Source organism: Chelonia mydas, chromosome 11 (genome assembly GCF_015237465.2).
Source record: "Chelonia mydas isolate rCheMyd1 chromosome 11, rCheMyd1.pri.v2, whole genome shotgun sequence".
In the NCBI taxonomy this organism is placed as follows: Eukaryota; Metazoa; Chordata; order Testudines; family Cheloniidae; genus Chelonia; species Chelonia mydas.
In genome coordinates this window covers 60153087-60172956 of record NC_051251.2, presented here as the reverse complement: position 1 = coordinate 60172956, position 19870 = coordinate 60153087, and the positions used below count along the sequence as shown (strand labels likewise).

At 39.0% G+C, this 19870-nt stretch overlaps 1 protein-coding gene across 8 annotated transcripts in view; it reads left to right on the top strand.

Annotated features, from left to right (window-relative positions):
- RAPH1 (Ras association (RalGDS/AF-6) and pleckstrin homology domains 1) overlaps positions 1–19870 on the top strand; it is a 162192-nt gene that overhangs the window by 75891 nt on the left and 66431 nt on the right. For all 8 annotated transcript variants that reach the window (XM_037912272.2, XM_043524886.1, XM_037912273.2 and 5 more), the window contains 2 exons: positions 8304–8409; positions 9276–9796. In XM_037912272.2, coding sequence (XP_037768200.1) covers positions 8304–8409; positions 9276–9796 — 627 coding nt within the window. The remainder of the gene's footprint in view (positions 1–8303; positions 8410–9275; positions 9797–19870) is intronic.

Below are 19870 nucleotides of genomic sequence, written 5' to 3'. Positions count from 1 at the left end.
TCAGAGTCCACAGCTAGAGTTACCCACAAAGAAAGAGATCCAGGGGATGCTTCTCTCTCCCTTTAGGCAACCCAGATCCCTTTCAGAGATGGCAGATTTGATAGCTCATGTGACTCTTGACACTCCCAATCTGGAGCCTGCCCTTACCTTCGGGAATCCCTTTCCACCAGGCCTGGACAACTGTCACAGCCAACAAATGTGCATAAGGGCCCAAGACTACCCTATACATTTCCACTCTTTAAACGCTACCCTCCTCCCTTCCCTGTTCCTTTTCAAGGACTCTCCTCATGAGAGCCTTTTACAGACAGAAGTGGCCTCGTTACTTCATCGAGGCGCCATAGAAGAGGTAAGTGCAGAGGATAGGGAAGGAGGCTTCTTCTGTTCCTGTCCTTTCCTTATCCTGAAGAAAAAAGGGGATCTTTGTCCTACCCTAGACCTGACAAGAATGAACAAATACATCATGCTGCTTCAGATTCAGAATGGTGGTAATGGTTGCCTTCATCATCCCATCTCCTCAGACTCAAGACTGGTGTGTGTGCCTCTGAACTTGTGGGATGCATACTTCCATATCGCCATCCACCCGGCTACAGGAAGTACCTAAGATTCACAGTGGGGCCCAATCGTTATCATTCAGTCTCCACAAAGTACCTAGAGGTAGTAGCAACACATCTCAGAAGGAAGGTCATTCATGTTCACCCTTATCTGGACAATTGGCTGAACAAGGACAGATCTCACCAGGAAACAGCAGCAAGTTTGTAATATGCCCTCTCCCTGTTCTCTTGGCTAGGCCTTCTGGTGAACTACAAAAAAATAGGCTCTTATCCCATCACAGCTGATAGAGTTCATAGGCGCCTTGATCAACTCCTGGTTAGTGAGAGCGTACCTTCCCAAAGTCAGGGTTCTTGTTGATGCACTTGATGTTTATTAATTCAGATAGAATGAAACCCAGCTACAAAGGTGCAAGGATGTCTGGAACTGCTGGGCTATATGTCACTGTGCACGTTCCTGACTTTGCTTGCCAGACTTCACCTGAGGCCCCTTCAACTCTGGCTCAGGTTGGTGTATACCCCAGATAAACACCAAATGAGCAAGAAGGCGGTGGTTACACCTCACACCATTGCAGAAGCAAAGTGGTGGAAAGAACCCAAAAACATGCATGGAGGGTTACCATTCTCTTCTGCTTCCCAACAATGATTTTAATCACAGATCAAGGATAAGTTGGGGTGTCCACCTGGACCATCAACAAGGGGCCCACGTCAGTATCCTGGGGCTCAGAGCTGTCATGTTAGCCTGCATATCCTTCCTACCCGTTCGTCAAAGCTCCACAGTGTAGCTCTTGACAAACAATATGTCTGCAGTGCACCATATAAACAAAGAGGTACACACTCTTCGCCCTGCTGTCTATAGGCAATCAAGCTCTGGATATGGTAACTGTGCTAGCTCTTCACCTTCCAGGAGTCATCAACACCCTGGCAAACATCTGAGGAGACTGTGTTACCATTCACGAGTGGTCACTGTGGCGATCCATCACGGATGAGATGTTCCTTCGCTGGGGACCCTGTGATACTTGTTTGCCACCAATGTCAGGTGCCGGAACTTTTTTTTTTTTTTTCAGAGGAGGTATGAGCTTGAGGTTACCACCAAATGCCTTCCTTTCGTAGTGGTCCCAAAGCCTTCTCAATGTTGTTCCACTGATCTTTATGATAGTATCCAAAATCAAACAAGACAAAGCCATGATCATCCTCATGACTACCTACTGACAGAGGCAGTTTGGTTGACAGGCCTTCTACAAATATTCAGTCAGCTGCCCGTCCAGCTCTCACGTTGCTTGGATCTGATCTCATAGCACCACTGCCAGATGCTCTGTGACTCAGTCACTGCACCTGATTGCATGGCTATGGGCTGATTGAAAACTGCAGAAAGAGCCTGCTCCCTCAGGGTCCAAGAATTCCGGATACAGAGCAAGACTGCATTGACCAGAAAGACTTACTCACCTAAATAGAAAAGGTTTTCGGTATGGGCAGCCAAATATGGTCTGGACTGAGTCCAGGCATTAATACTGAATATCCTCTACTACTTAAAACAAGCTGGCATTTTGTTCACCTCTATCCAGGTCCACCTCACAGCAATTTCAGCTTGCCATCCGCCTGTACGGTGGTGCGCCGTCTTCTTTGTGCTGTTCTACATATTTTATAAATGACCTGAAAAATGGGGTAAACAGTGGGGTGGCAAAGTTTTGCAGGTGCTACTAAATTACCCATGATAGTTAAGTCCAAAACTGACTGCGAAGAGTTACAAAGGGATCTCACAAAACTGGGTGACTGGGCCACAAAATGGCAGATGAAATTCAGTTTTGATAGTACAATGTAATGCACGTTGGAAAAAATAATCCCAACTGTACATACAAAATGATGTCGTCTAAATTAACTGTTTCCACTCCAGAAGGAGATCCTGGGGTCATCATGAGTAGTTCTCTGAAAATGTGCAGCGGCAGTCAAAAAAAAGCTCACAATGTTAGGAACCGTTAGGAAAGTGAGAGATAAGATGATGGAAAATGTCATCATGCAACAATCTAAATCTATGGTATGCCCACACCTTGAATAGTGTGTGCGGTTCTGGTAACCCCATCTCAAAATTAGAATTGGAAAAGGTACAGAGAAGGGCAATAAAAATGATTAGGGGTATGGTACAGCTTCCTTATGAGGAGAGATTAAAAAGGCTGGAACTGTTCATCTTAGAAAAGAGACGACTCGGGGGAATTATGACAAAGGTTTATAAAATCATGAATGGTGGGGAGAAAGCGAATAGAGAAGTGGTGTTACGTGAAGAGGTAAATAACACAAGAACCAGGGGTCACCCAATGAAATTAGTATGCCATAGGTTTAAAACAAGCAAAAGGAAGTACTTCTTCACAAAACACACAGTCAACCTGTGGAACTCTTTGCCGGGGATGTTGTGAAGGCCAAAAGTATAACAGGGTTTAAAAAAGAATTAGAAATGTTCAAGGAGGATAGGTCCAACAGTGGCTATTAACCAAGATGGTGAGGGACATATCCCCATGCTCCAGATGTTCCTAAACATCTGACTGCCAGAAACTGGGTCTGGAGGATAGGGGATGGATCATTTTAGTAGTTTTTCTGTTCTGTTTATTTCCTCTGAAGTGTCTGGTACTGGCTGCTCTCAGAAGGGAGGATACCGGGCTAGCTGGGCCATTGGTCTGATCCAATATGGCTACTCTTATGTTTCTATTTTCTCACCAGATGGGAATTAAAGTTTCTCAGAGGACTATTACATACTTTCCCATCAGTCAGAGACCATACTCCTGCCTGGAATCTCAACATAGTCCTCCTCAGATTGCTGGAGTCTCGGTTAGAACCTCTTTTAGAATGCTCCTTGCATCACTTTCCTCTGCAGATGGTCTTTCTAATGGCTATCACTTGAACCAGAAGAGTGAATGAGGTTCAGGTGTCTGTCAGAAGCTCCCTATATAACATTTCATAGGGATAACATGTCCAGGACTTTATTACATTGACAGGACCAAACCGTTCAGACTGTCTTCCTATCTATTTCTGTCTATAGCTTGGCATCCTAAAAGTCAGGCCATCTCGTCAGAAAATAACCAAATGGATAACTGAGTATTATTGTGTTGCCAGCTGCCTGGTGCACCTCTCCGGCTGAACATTAAGGCCTATACCAACCAGATCTTGAGCATCCTCCTCCTCCCACTTTAAGAATGTGCCGATATGAGAAACTACAAAGCAGCATTGCAGAGTAACCTATTGACCTCTTAAACATCGCTCTTTGACTTAGCGGTCAAGTCTGAGGCCAGGTTTAGGAAAGCATTTCTTCAATCACTGTTTGACTGATTTAGCTGAAATCCTTCGATCTCATGATCCCCAGGAGATACTGCTTACCAGTAACCTACAGTGGGATCCACACTGACATTTACTCAAAGAAAAAACTTTTACTTACCCTGTGGTAACTGGGTTCTTTCTTGTCAGTTGGACCCTGTGACCTGCCCTCTGTCCCTGCATTTTGGAGTTTTCAACTATCATAGACTTCAGAGTGGGGGGGAACCAAGAGAAGGTCTCAGCTGCTCTGCCTTTAATGCCCTCATATTGGAGCATGAGGCAGCTCAGGGTACATGCAAGGCCCTGGTGGATATTGCTATTCAAAAGACACTGATCTCATGTGTATGAGGCACATGCGTACCTACAGTGGGGTTCACACTGACTACAACATCTGAAAGAACCACACTTACTGTAGGGTAAGTAACTGTTCTTTCTGTGGAAATGACGCTCAAGTGCACCCGTCCTTTAATATCTTTTTAGTTAGTGGGGATAATATTTTTATGGATAGATATTACCTATAAATAGAATAAGTAATTTCTTGTTGTATATTGCATCATTTTGTTTAAGGAACAATTTTTCTTAATTCTGAGCCTATGGATAAAGAGCCATAGAAAAATCTTCATTCCTAGATGAACAGAAAACTATTTTAGTGGCAAATTTATTTCACAATCTTGTGTTTACAAATCTAAGTTATGTTAACTCGGTAGGAATCTTTTGCAAAGCCATTGGCTGCATTAATAATTGTATGCCTCAACATATACATTTGCAAGAGGAGGAGTTTCAAAACAGATTTTTAGACTTCAACCCCCATAACTCACTTTGCTTCGTAATGCACCATTACCTTCATAATGTACACACAACCTCTTGGAGTTTATTGACGTATTATTAGTGGACAAAAATTACATTTACTGACAGTTAAGCTTGCATCAAGTCCTACCCCACCCAGGCAAAATCTCAAAATTCTGGAAATAAATAGTTAAGGAAAAAGTGTCCTGCGGTTTTTGCCACCTTCATACTGCTCACAATGCTGTCGCCAATAAATTCCATCTCTTCATAAGGTTTTCACTTCCATCTCCCACAGTTACTGAAAAGTAATATGTATCCCAGCTTCATCAGACTTGTGCTCTCATGCAAAACCCTAAGTGATAGCTCTTATGTCTATATCAACAGATTGGCATATCTGTCACACAGTCCATTTACTTGAAAAGTTATTGTCCCTTAGCGTGGCTGAGGTCACAGTTAAGATTTGGCATGAGCATAATTAGAGCTTGCAAGAAATCCAGAGTATCTCCCTGCACACATTCCTAGTGCATTCATTGCTCTATTCCAGCTGGACTATTGGAGCAATGGAAAAACAGGTCTGTCTTCTCTGAATTTTTCTTTCCCAGGTTCACTGGATATTTATTGGACCACAAAGTAAGATTTTTTTTTTTCCAGATGGAAATTTTTTTTAAAGGATATGTTTAAACTTTATGGTGCCCAAGAGATCTTTTTAATTCACTGTACCCTCCAAATTCCCTGCCTCCCAAATAAATGTTACAAAATTTAGTCTTAAACCCTGTAGCACTTGTGGCCAATACCTTATACCATTTAGCACTAATGCATTTTGCATTAGTGGTTAGCATCGGGACATCCTGCTTTCTAGGGCCAGGGTGTTAAGGAGTATCTTATTTTGTATTTTGGTTCCATTCAAGATTTTCGCTTGGTTTGCTATAGCCAACCAGCAAAACTCACCAATTCACCTTCCAAAGGCTTAGGTGAGAACTTGTTCTGCTGCTGTCGCTAGAACCTGTCTATATAAATGTTCATGGGACACACAGTAATTTGATAACTCTTGATTTCTGTACTATACATAATGTATGTACTCCTGACCGAAACTTTTTAATAAGCAGATGAGACTTTATCAAGAGGTCTAAACTATAGGCCAGCGACTATGGGTTCAGTCTGAGGAGTTAAGCCTCCCCTATCCTTCTCAGTTTCCATATTGGTCCTCATCACCCACAAATAACTCCAGTTCCTACCTTTACTGATAGTCATAACTGTATCCAGTAGCAGCAGTGTGTAAACTCACATGATTCTTGATAGTTTTACTGTTGCCTATTAGGTTCTAAATGGGCACATTTTCACTCAGGTGTTGCTTGGGAAATCTCTGGGTATCAGTAGACGCACTAGAGCCATCTGTTTGCAGCCTGAGGAAGACAGTGGTACATCACTGATTTACATTCTGTTTACATTTGGATGGTTGTCTTCCCAGTTATAAGGAATAGCCATGATTTTTTTGTCTCTAAAGAGAAAACTTAAATCTGCAGAAATTGATGATTTAAGGCACCCACATTTATCTTTATCACTTGGATTTTTCAAGCCCAATTGAGGGCAAAGACTGAAACAAAATGCAGGGGTGGGGATCTGACAGAATGAATGGTGTTGGGTGAGGAAGAAAAAAGATGTAAATCACACAGTTCAAAAATGAGTTGAAAGAAGATAAGAAAAAAACAGAAGTAAAATTCTTTTTTCTGTGTGTGAGGTTCAACTGCTAAACTAATTAACAATGCTGCATGGCTACCTTGGAAGCTGAAAAGCATTCAGGTAAATTAAATTTCCCTTCCCTAGAGTTTGGGAATCTCTTTCCGTTAGCTCCTACCCCACCTCTGGATCCCAAAACACAAATTTAAAATAAAACCTCTGGTAGTAGATAAAACTTACTTCTTCCTATGAAGCTTTTAGGAGACTTGGGCCTGTCTACATGGGAGATTTCTTTTAAGGTATACCAGTATACAGATGTGATGTTCCCATGGTGTTCTCTGGACTGGTGATCTGCCAGGCCACTCCAATCCTTGACTCTGGGAGCCAGCCTTACCCTGCTCTGCTGTGAGAACCCCCACTCCTGGGCTGTTCATGCACAGCCTCAAGCATGTTAAACTGCTCCTTGGATTGTGCAACCCAATGACACTGGCCAATATCTCCAGTCCCAGACACAACCCTAGCAGCCTCCGTCTTGCAGTGTCCAGTTATGCCTACTGGACACTGCAAGCTTATATGAGTTCGTCAGTTTAACACAGAAATTGATATGCACCAGGGTTGTTATCCTAAGGGGAGTCTCTGACATGCTTTAAACCAAACGCACTGCTTCAGGTAGAATAAACAAACAGATTTATTAACTGCAAAGATAGATTTTAAGTGATTATAAGTCAAAGCATAACAAGTTGGATTTGGTCAAATGAAACAAAAGTAAAACGCATTCTAAGCTGATCTTAACACTTTCAGTGCCCTTACAAACTTGGATGCTTCTTACCATAGGCTGGCTAGTTGCCCTTCAGCCAGGCTCTCCCCTTTGATCAGCGCTTCTTCAAAAGAAGATTGAGGGGCGACCTGATAAGTCTTCCAGTAAGTTACGGGTTGTTATAAAGAGGATGGTGATCAATTAGTCTCCATGTCCACTGAAGGTAGGACAAGATGTTATGGGCTAAATCTGCAGCAAGGGAGATTTAGGTTAGATATTAGGAAAATCTTTCTAGCTATAAAGGTAGTTAAGCTCTGGAATAGGCTTCCAAGGGTGGTCATGGAGTCCCCATCGTTAGAAGTTTTTAAAAACAAATTGGACAAACACCTGTCAGGGATGGTCTAGGTTTACTTGGTCTTGCCTAATTGCAGGGGGCTGGACTTGATGACTTCTCAAGGTCTCTTCCAGCTCTACTTTTCTACTTTACAAAAACAGCAGAACATGAATTTACAAACAAATTAAATATATTCAGCATTTTTATTTTCATGGTAAAATATTCATAAAGCACTGTCTAATATACTTAGCCACATAACCGTTGCTAAAGTATTCTGTTACATATCAACGTGTGTTTTTTTCAAGCCATAAGGGATAACATATGCACAACGTGATCTTTTCTCATAAGATGGAATGAAACTCACTTTTATAACTAATATATTTAAAAAATAATAGTCCATATTAGTAAAGATAATTTGATAATTTAGGCAAATTTACTTTAAAAAGTCCTCTTTCTCTTGCTTCTGAGATGTTGTTTTTTTCTGAATTACGTTGATAGTCAAACTGATCCAGGTAACTGTAGAAAATGTCAGTAAAGTAATTCTTTCAAAATGGTGAGGTGTAGAACAATACTATTGAAAAACAAATTTAAGAATATATTTTCCTTCTTTTCAGTTCTATAGTGGCAGAATGAATGTATTTTAACATCTCTCCTAGTTGGACAGTTGACGTTAATCTCAGTAACATGGTAACTAAAACCTTTTCTAGTGCTACAAAAGAGAACTCATTTTTTTAGATTACATTTCTCCCACTTAAAATAAGCTTTCAATTCAATTTGTAATATTGTTTGACCATCAGCTCCTGTTCTATTAAATGCAAACTTTATTTTAGCTTCTTTTCTGTCTTCTCTGTTTGTTTGTTTGCTTGTTTGTTTGTTTATTTATTTATTTATTTTTTAGAGTTTGGATACAGACAAGCCCATGGAGCCAGTAAAGAAATCCCCTCTTCGCCAAGAAACCAATATTGCCAATTTCTCCTATCGCTTCTCCATGTACAATTTGAATGGTAAACAGAATTTTCTGAGACCCTCAATTTTTTCTCTAACATTGAATGAATATTTGTTTTATCAGAAAGCAGCCGTTTTGCAAAATGCTAAAATCCTGCAGCATTAAAACATACCATCCAGACATACTAGGGCATCATTTTCTAGTTTGCTTACATTGTATTATTCTGTTTATGTTGATACAGAATTCTTAGGGTCACAAACTGGATGTCTATCAGCAGCTATTATCTGAGAATCAGAATCTACTTATTTGTAAAGAACAATTATTCTGATAATCTTTTTAATGAAAGAGTGACTTAAGAAGTTTGTTCCTTAAGCCGCATTGGATGGAAAGGGGGAAAAAAATTCTAAATAAGATGGCACATGAAAGGGCAACTGTAGTAATTAGGTCCAATATTTAGGTTAAACAAAAAAGCTTTGTCAGTTTTTCATTATCTATGACTCTGGCAGTAGTACAGGAAACTTGCATTTTAAAAAAATGGGTTTTGGTTTTCAAAGCAGTGTTGGAGATTTTGCCACATACCTTCTAATAAAATTAATGAAAAATGTGTAGGGATCACCTCTGCATTGCTTCAAAAATGTCAACCAGGGTTTTTAACCAGACAGTTGCTCATTAAGCATTTCTGTAAATTTGAAAGAGATTCACTGACATCATAGGCTTCCATTACTGACACTCATGATGGCAAATGCAGCTCTGAAATTAAATTAAATTTTTTAACTACTACTTTTTATTTTGAGCGTTGTAGATTCAGAATGGTGAAATTACTGTATTGTTTCTACTTTGTCTATTGCAAAGTGGGACTACTTGGAGAACATGATTGAGAAATGGGTTAATCATGGGGAAGCTAATGCCTGTTGTTCCTTGCAGAAGCCCTGAATCAGGGGGATACTGTGGATCTGGATGCCCTCATGGCTGATCTTTGTTCCATAGAGCAGGAGCTCAGCAGCATTGGGTCACAGTCAGCAAACAGTGCTGCAATGAAACGTCTAGCCACAGAAACAAAAGTAGCTCAGAAACCACCTGCTGGTCGACTTTCCTCTAAACACAGCAGTATAAAAGGATCGTCCTCTTCATCTGGTAGGGTAACTAAGCCTTCAAATGCCAACTTTTCCTTGGAGGACATCACTGCCCAGTTAGAGAAGGCTTCTTTGAGCATGGATGAAGCAGCCCAGCAATCTGTAATGGAAGATGCTAAACCTGTAGTTACTGCTCAGCACAGAAGGACAGCATCAGCTGGCACAGTGAGTGATGCTGAAGTGCGCTCCATCAGTAACTCATCCCGTTCCAGCATAACCTCGGCAGCATCCAGCATGGACTCCTTGGATATTGATAAAATGACAAGACCTCAGGAACTGGATTTGACACAGCAAGGCCAACCGATTACTGAGGTAGAGTCTCATTATTTCAATATAGGTTTTATTTACGCTTTCTTTAAACTTTGTTTTACCTTTCTTTTTCAGCCCTACCCTAATGGGGCTTATGGCCATGCATATTCAATGTGGTATAGGGTGAGTGAGGGCTAGCTTTTTCTTAGATACATTGACGTTGTTGGTTCTCTTGCTCTCTTTAAAAAAAGATTCCTTTCAAGCAAGGGTAAGGCTTTTTTTGAGGGTCTTCCCACCACCCTATCTATTCACATCTTAACATTTTCTGTATGTTTAAGATTAAAAAGTTACTAGGTTAAATGTTCAGGAATTCCAGTTCTGTTCTCTGGAGATGCACTTATAACTATTTTAAACCAGAGTTTTTGAAAAGTATTTGTGGGGAGATTAGTGGTGGCATGATAGATTTGGTCATCTCCTTCATGAAGAGCCTTTTCATTCTCTTTGCTGATAATGTTAATATATTTAAAACTAGTCAGATTGGTATACCCTTTAAGATGACATTGTCCAAAGACATATCCTTTGTGTTACTACTTAATTTCAAAAAAATTGGGGGAAAACATACACTATGCTATGAATTATTTTGGTTTTTATAAAGAAAGAGAAATAACATGCATGCTTCAGATAATTCATTATAGATTTTACGGTATAACACAATATAGTACATTGCAAATTGTATGATAAATTCAAAGCTCAATAGTAAGAGATTATTCAGTATATGTGCTTGAAGTTCTTGCTGTTTTTATATATGGGTTATTTTTCTTCAGGCCTGAATTATCCCTCAGTCTTCATAAAGTATTCCAGTTTGACATCTTCTTTATCTCATGACAAATCATTCTGCTGCTAGCTCGTAGGCAAAAAAAAATTTTTTTTTTTTTAAAGAATAGACAAGAAAAAGAGGATTCAGTATATACATGGCAACTTACCAAGTGCCTTTGAAATTTCATATTTACATCCCATTGTGCCATTGTAAGAATTTTTCTTTCAGGGATCTTAAATGCTGCATCATTTGCAGAACTAGAAATGATGATTGGATAGCCAAAATAGAGCTATACTTATACCGGCATGATACATATGGAAGAATGTCCTAGTGAATCAGAGGGCTTCAATAAGAAAGGATTACTCATGATGTTTTGATGACATTAGAAACTACCACTGATAACCTGATTGTCATTCAGAAGTTTGCTGTGCTGATACACTTTTTAGTTTCCCCTCTATTCAGAGGAGATAACAGGAACAAATAGGGCTTAGTTTTATAGATAATTAACCCAGTTTGAATGCTATGCTATATTTCACTCCAGCTGAAGCAAAAGAATGACTCTTCCGACTGTAAGTATGAGGCAGAAATAGGTTTATCTATTGTAAAGGCTGAATGCTGTAGCTTGGACTGAAGATCATGAACTTCTCAAGGCCACGTTTGTACTTAATATTTATGTAGAATGCTTAGAAAATAATGAACAGCTCATGTTGATTTTATTTATATAATTGGTACTCCCATCAGTGTCCTCTTAACTGGAGCTGTGCCTGTATGGGTTAAACAAAAAAAAGCAAGGTGTCTGTCTTGTAGCCTGAGCTGTAGTTTTCACTTATTAAGTGCTCTTCTAACTGTCTGCAAACCAATTGAGGCAGATCTGGGAGTTGGAGCCAATCTTCTCCTATCATTTATTCAGTGTATTACTGTTCTTGCATTTAGTTTGCTCTATATTTCTTTAGTATAATGAGGTTTCGTTAAGTTTAGTTTTGGACCTTTGGAGAGGGATAGAAACCTAATACCATCCTGAGCAAAGGTGAAACTTTGGGAAGACGTTTCCCTATACATGGTAGTTAAAATGAGTGTAGTTATCATTGCCTGTTCTCTCCTGGCTGCCTTGTACCTGAGTGAAGCTTCAGAAGTGTGTATGTGCAGAGTTTGAGGTCAGTTTTTTCAGTGAAACAGGCGCCAATAAGGTACTGAATCTGAGCCTATCATTTTAAAAGAATAATAAAACCTGTCAGTCTGACTCATGAAATAGTTAATTTATTAATCCAGTAAATACTTTTTTGTCGTCAGATGTTTCAGACCTTCAAAAAACTTTTTAAAGATACTGAATTTTTATGTTCACTTTCATTGAAGACTTTATTATCCTTTCCCCCACCCCCCCCAAAACACTTTAAAAATTCATCAACTTAATGCATGGCATTGCCTTATGCACAGTGAGTTATCCTGTGATTGGCAACAAAAGCACTGAAATAGGATGTTAAAAATGTGTAAACGGTTCTGTTCCTTTCTCTGTGTTTCTGCATATGTAGCTCTATGTAAATAGCACCTATGGCTCTAGTTCAGTCTGGGTAGCCAAAGGTCGTACATAAATTGAATTTTTTTTTGGTAGATGTGCATTGTATAGGAATAACTTAGATCCAAGATTTGTATGTAAACTTTTTAGTGCAATGTATTTTCTGCTGCTGATTCAGCAGTTTGAGACTCTTGTCTCAGTCAGTTTTATCTTGCAAATGATATGCTGAAGCATCAGTCAGATTGCACCAAAAGTTTTGGCAAAGAAGAGACAATCCTGCCATCTGTCTTTCCCGGATTTTCTAGTTCTTGCTATGGAGTGAGTAACAAGCAGTCTACTGCTCCTTGATGACTTAGATCTTTTTTTTCTTAATAGAAAAAAGGGTTAATCACAACAGATGGAAAGGTAGATAGAAGAGGTGGGGAGGAAATTGCTTTTTTGTGTGCATAGGTGTGTGTGGCAGATTACTCTAATCCATGATTACTGGGTTTTTGTCTTGACTGCTTTCACAACTCTGAACCATTGATTGCAAGTCTGAGAAACCTGAAAGCCATCATAGATGTGAGTATGAGCTGGCCTTGTAAACCATTCCCCTTTTTAACATGAGGAGACTGACTGCTTCTCATAAGAATGAGTCTATTGTTTCTCTGCCCAGATAAACTGATAAGAATGCTCTCTTTGAGGAAGGTAACAAGGGTCTCTCAGTCATTTGAGATGAGTGTGTGAGCCAAATCCTGTTTCCTTTCTTTGGGGTAGTAGTAGCTACTTCCAATCCGTTTAACAAGAATGCTTTGTTTTACTACACTTTTTGTCTGATCTTGTGTTATCTCACTACCCTGAAGAAGTGCCTGACTCCTCTGTTAGAGAGCTTGCCTTATTTCTGAAGAATCATTAATTAACTCTTTAGAAATAAATTCATTAGCTCAAGGGAACGTCTTCTGATTTGTTGAGAAAGAAAAAACAGATGCGGTTCTCCATCCATCTACTGACACATGTTCCTATGGGTAATGCCTAAGCACCCCCAAAATAAACTCCACAGTAGCCTGTACTTGATTAAATCCATCCTCACAACTGAAAAGACAGTGAGGTGATTCTCCCCAGAAAAGAAATGTGCAGAGCTCCTGCAAAACTTGTCATTTTTCATTTGGTGGCTCACTATCCAGGGAAGGCTGGGAGAGTTCCAGGCACTTTCCAAAAGAACAGCCTCTGTCCTTCCAAAAGGCATATGTCCTGTGTGGTTTAGCATTTATTTTCATGACTTGGGCCATCTTAGCATGTCTTAATGAGGTGATTACTCTGGCTATACTTCTGTACATGGCGGAATCAAGCTTGTAGCCATTACAGGGTGGGTTGTCAGCCAGAAGACCTCAGATGATGAACCCTTAAAGGGTTCATCAAATTTTAGTGCCTTTTTGGCCAGTCATGAAAATCTTAAACTTCATCTCTCCCATCTGGCCCTGTTACACATACAAGTAAAACTTTGGAACTTTTTCTATTACAAACCAAGTGGGAACAGTTTTCTGGAGAAAAGAAAGAAAAAAAAAAAACAACCCTGTCCTTCTGTCCAGTTGCACTTGAGGGAAAAGGCTGGAGCACACAGCTTTCAGAGATTCCTTGTTAGAAAGGACAGTTTTAAACAACACTACTGTACTGACTGCCCTAACTAGTTGAACTAAAAGGGAAAGGTATCTCCTGTAGGATTTGGAAACGGTCTCTTGGTATCTGCACAAAGTTACTTCCTATTCCCTTACTTAAATTTAAGATTTTCTTCAAAGACCCTGCTGCCTAAATCTCTCTCTGCTGTGGCTGTATTCTAAGCTCTTGCTTATAGTGAAAATGATAGGTTTCAGAGTGGCAGCCGTGTTAGTCTGTATTCGCAAAAACCAAAGGAGTACTTGTGGCACCTTAGAGACTAACAAATTTATTTGAGCATAAGCTTTCCTGAGCTACAGCTCACTTCATCATCGGATGCATCATTGAGAGAAATGAGTGGATCTAGAAGCAAAATTTTTGCCCTTAATATTCTCCTTGGACAAAGTCCCTAAGTGGCCCCTCCTTACCAAATCCTTTGTTAGGCAGGTTGTCCTTACGTGGAACCTTAAGTTTAGTCTTTTACTCTGCCTTGTCTCCCTTTTGACCTTCTATGTCCCTAAGGCTGCCAACCTTTGAAATCTTTTTCTTTGCTACAGTAGTTTCTATAAGAAGGGTCAGTGGCTTGGCAGCTCTGCCCTTTTGACATCCTTTGCTGCTGCACAAGACAAGGAGAGTGGTTTTAAGAAATTTGTCTTTTTTCCCCTCCCCTAGGTTTTATTGGAATAATGAGAGAAGGAGAACGACAAAACCCGGGTAACACTAAATGAAAACACCCATTGTTTTTGTAGGTGTATACAATGTTGATCTGAAATTCTGTCAGAAGAAAATCAGGGTGTTCAGTTATTCACCTTAGAGGCCTAGGAAAGGTAAAGCCTCTAAAGGTACCTTGACTTGGGAGTAATGGGAAATTCTGTTTGCCCATAGGTTCCCTATGGGTTGTAACCACTTCTTGGGTAAAGAGAAGGGAAGCCTTGGTGAAACGTTTGCAATGAAGCAGTTTGGTTTTCCGTAAATTATTTCACAAATCATTCCTTGGTTAATACTTGCAGCTCAGATGATATTGCAGTTTGATTGCAATTCTCCCTTTTACTTATGTAATGAGTAACTGACCCAAAAGATTTAGCCTGAACTTTGAGATGCAAAAACATAATTTACGGGTAAAGCTTCTAATTTAATAATAGTATTAATAAAGGGAAGGAAAGTAGATCATGATTTGACTAAATCTGTCCCGCTAAAGAGGATTTCTTGCAATGAGCTCTTTATAGGGCAGCAGTAGAGGGAAGGAGGTAAATTGGGGGGTGGGAGGGGGAGAGAGAGAAGAGAAGAACCTCAGTCATGGCCACCCAGCTAGTTTTTGTATCTGACTTTTGGTGAAAAGATCCATTCATGGCCAGTCATTGTTAGGGTACTGTGTATACTCAATGAAGGGGTTGCAGATAATTTTGAAGTCTGCCATTTGGTTTCTGGCACAGAAACGGCATTTTTTTCTAATGTGATAGTTCTTAAAGTCTGTAATTCAGTTTGTGTGACAGGAGGAGACTCTGGCTTCCATACCATGATAGTACATCACTTAGCAATAGGTAGTTCCAGTTAACTGAATTTGATTTTGTACGTGTTCATCTTTATCACAGTTAATTCATGCGATTAACTAAAAAAAAAAAAAAATTAATCGCGATTAATCGCACTGTTAAATAATAGAACACCAATTGAAATTTATTAAATATTTTTGGATGCTTTTCTACATTTTCAAATATATCTATTTCAATTACAACACAGAATACAAAGTGTACAGTGCTCACTTTATATTTTGATTACAAATATTTTCACTGTAAAAATGATAAACAAAAGAAATAGTATTTTTCAATTCACTTCCTACAAGTAGTGTAGTGCAATCTCTATATCATGAAAGTTCAACTTACAAATGTAGGGGTTTTTGTTACATAACTGTACACAAAAACTAAACAACGTAAACCTTAGCGCCTACGAGTCCACTCAGTCCTACTTCTTGTTCAGCCTATTGCTAAGAGAAACAAGTCTGTTTACATTTAAAGGAGATCATGCTGCCCACTTCTTAATTACAGTGTTACTTGAAAGTGAGAACAGGCATTCACATGGCACTGTTGTAGCTAGCATTGCAAGATATTTACATGCCAGATGCGGTAAAGATTCATATGCCTCTTCATGCTTCAGCCATCATTCCAGAGGACATTCTTCCATGCTGATGACTCTTGTTCAGAAAAATAATGCCTTAATTAAATTTGTGACTAAACTCTTTGGGGAAGAATTGTATGTTTCCTGCTCAGTTTAACCCGCATTCTGTCATATATTTCATCTTATAGCAGTCTCGGATGATGACCCAGCACATGTTGTTCATTTTAAGGACACTTTCACTGTAAATTTGACAAAATGCAAAGAAGATACCAGTGTGAAATTTCTAAAGATGGCTACAGCACTCAACCCAAGATTTAAGAATCTGAAGTGCCTTCCAAAATCTGAGAGGAATGACGTGTGGCGCATGCTTTCAGAAGTCTTAAAAGAGCAACACTCTGATGTGGAAACTACAGAACCCGAACCACCAAAAATTAAATCAACCTTCTGCTGGTGGCATCTTTCTCAGATAATGAAAATAAACATGCGTCGGTCCGCACTGCTTTGGATCCTTATCGAGCAGAACCCGTCATGAGCATGGATGCATGTCCTCTGGAATGGTGACTGAAGCATGCAGAGACATATGAATCTTTAGTGCATTTGGCACATAAATATCTTGCAACGCCTGCCACAACAGTGCCATGCAAACGCCTGGTCTCACTTTCAGGTGACGTTGTAAGCCAGAAGCAGGCAGCATTATCTTCTGCAAATGTGAACAAACCTGTTTGTCTGAGTGATATGGCTGAACAAGAAGTAGGACTGCGTGGACTTGAAGGCTCTAAAGTTTTACATTGTTTTATTTTTGAATGCAGGGGTTTTGTTTTTTTTTACATAATTCTACATTTATAAGCTCAACTTTCTAGATAGAGATTGCACTACAGTACTTGTATTAGGTAAATTGAAAAATACTATTGGTTTTTTACAGTGCAAGTATTTGTAATCAAAAATATAAAATGAGCACTGTACACTTTGTATTCTGTGTTGTAATTGAAATCAATATATTTGAAAATGTAGAAAACATTCAAAAATATTTAAATAAATGGTATTCTATTATTGTTTAACAGCGCGATTAATCATTTTAATCGCGTGACAGCCCTAATTTAAATTGATCTAAGAGATATAAGATGTAGAAAACAGGACAAAGAAATTGTAGGCATTGCACCGGAATTGACTCAGCATAGTTAGTACAAAGATAGTGGAGCTTTGGGGGCACATTTCAAAACTTAAATCAGACTATGAGGTGTTAAATGTACAGGCCCAAAAAAACAGATTCAGTGTAAAATTACACTGTAAGGTGGTGGTGGTGATTAAGAATTAAAATAAACATAAGTAAGGAAATTCAGAGTTAGGTTCCCTCAGCAACTGTACCTTAGTTCTTTTGTTGGTTTGTATGATGGCCATCATTAAATTAACACCTATAGTAGCTGACACTGATAACAAAAGCTTCCCAGTCCTTAGAATAGTTGTGAGATCTCACATATCTCTGTATGTTAACTTGCTAAATGTTTATATGGTTACTACTACCATATTGTATATTAATATATTTAACTATATTCATATATAGAAAGACAAATGTTGACTGTGGACCATCTACAATAAGCAATTCTCTCTTTCAAAAAAGACCTGGATCATTGAACTTCATTATATTTTAAGGTTTTTTTGTAAAATATGTGCTCTACTTCAAACAGGAATTAATTCAGAGAAATCATATGGCTTGCATTATGCTGGAGGTCAGACTGAATGATTGCATTGGTCCCTTCTGGCGTTATAATCCATGAATCTATTAATTTATTCTTGTGATGACTTAAAACAAGTCTGGCCTATTTAATCTTTAGGTTGAGCACTTTTTAACATGGGGGAGTATTGGCTTTAGTGTGTGTATTTGGGAGCCTATGTTCTGTTCCTTATGTTCTATGAATTGTGTGTGGTTAGCACGTATAAAGGATATAAGCAGCTATGTGTAGTCATGACTTGCACCAATCAGGGACTGGGACTTTAACTTTGAGGTTTCAAACGAAATGCGTTCTTTGCCAGTTATTTTAAGGCATTCCAATTGTTGGCCACAGGCCTTCGTGGCATGTGGTTGCTTCCAATTACCCTTTCTTTAGTCTGTAAAATTTAGCAAATGGAAAGAATTAATAAATATGAGACTTAACCATGGTTGTTAACACAGCTCCTTCCCCACTTTTTTTGAACAGTTCATCACAAATGATATTTCTGACTTCCAAAAAAAAAAAGTAACAGTAAAGGAAAATTCTGTAAATCCATCATCCTGAAGCTGGTTTTCAGCTTTTTTGGCAGCACAAGTATCAGCAGTCCAGTTATTAAAATGTTTCTGAAATATAAATCATAACTTGCCAAATCTTATGGAGTTATTCAAAATATCTTAAAGATAAACTTATCAATTTGTAATTTTTAGGAACTTGTTTGTTTATGCATTGCAATATTCATCTGCATTAGCCACTCCCATAAGTGGTTTGTGTATAAGACCAGTACGGCATTCTGTTTGTATGATGTACTATAGCTACAAGATAGTCTGTAATAGAAGGCTTTTTTGGAGAATATTGGTTGTTTTTACTGGGTGGTTTTTATAAAAAGGAAAGTGAGATGAACTGTGGGGAGGGATTGGGAGAACTTTGGAATGGAAAATCCTAGAAAACTAAAACTCCAGTCTGTTTGCAAATCAATTTTATCATTTGCTTAGTTAACTTATTACTTCATTGCAAACATTTGTGGAAATAGTATCAACTTCTTTGGTGCACAGTGCTGGAAGCCTACATGCACTTTCTCACTTCCAGCCATTTAATTAATAGTTTTGTAGTTAAATTGCTAAAATATCTTGACATTTCAGTTAATATAGTTTTCTTGGTTAATATATAACCTGGGTGTTAAAGTTATTTAAAATCAACATGTTATTTTTATTGAGTTTCCATGCCTGCAGCCATGACACTTTATGGTATGTCTTCAGATCACACAAGCTAGGAAAGCTTAGATTGGGTCAGCGTTTAGACTGGAAACCGCCATGGAAAACCTACTTGATGTAGAGAACTGTTCTTGACCATTCAATAAGTGACATTCTTCCCTCTGAGACAGAACTGAACCAATTCCCTAATCCTAGTTTTAGGATGTACTGTGCTAATGTTTAAATTAAAATTAAAAACGAATGTCTTGTCTGTCACAACTGGCTGGTTAAATTGACAGTAATGAAGGAATTTGTTGTTTGACTAGTAGAATAGAAATTTTTAAAATGTATGGTGTTGCTACTACAGCCATATATTCATTGCGTTCAGTTTTAGGGCTACGTGTTGTCTCCCCGAGCCCTCTGTGAGTTTAAAGTAATATGTTTTGAAGGCAAACATGAGAGACTGTTTCCTTTCCACCTTAACTTTTCTTAAAGCTATAAAAAGCAAACACAAGGAGCCGTAGGAGAGAGGGAGATAAAAATATGTTCATTCTTAAAAGTACTGGCTAAGTACTGCACTGTCTGTCAGAAACTTAGGTGGCTTGAAAATAGAAGATGAACTCATTCCACTAAAACAGAAGAGAAAACTGTGTGTATGATAGGAAAAAACCCTAAAATTTTCCACTATGACCAGTTATTATCTGAATCTATTTAAGAAGCCTTCCCAATAGCCCCTTGCAGATTACTCATATTGGTATGAAGATGTCTGTCTACCCAGATAGTTACATAACCCTCAGCACTGTACTCCTCCCAAAATTTAAATAAGACCTGAGAAGTTCCAGTGCCCAACGCTGTATCCTTCTAGGAAGAAGAGGCTTAGCTCAAGACTCCAACCTTCACTGAGCTGGTCAAATGATGGCCTGTCTCCTGATCTGTGGAAGGGGTACGAACACTTGCCAATAGCAGTCAGGTGAACTAGAACCTCCTTGAAGTGTTTGGGCCTTGGTCCATGCATCCATGTGCTTTTTCTGATTAGAGCTGCTGATAACAATAGACTAATCAGCGTTTACTGTTGATACCACAGCTGTCCCCAGTAAAGTGATCTTTCTAAGCCTTTCAACACTTCACTCCTTCACATGTCCCCATGAGACACATCAGTTTCCC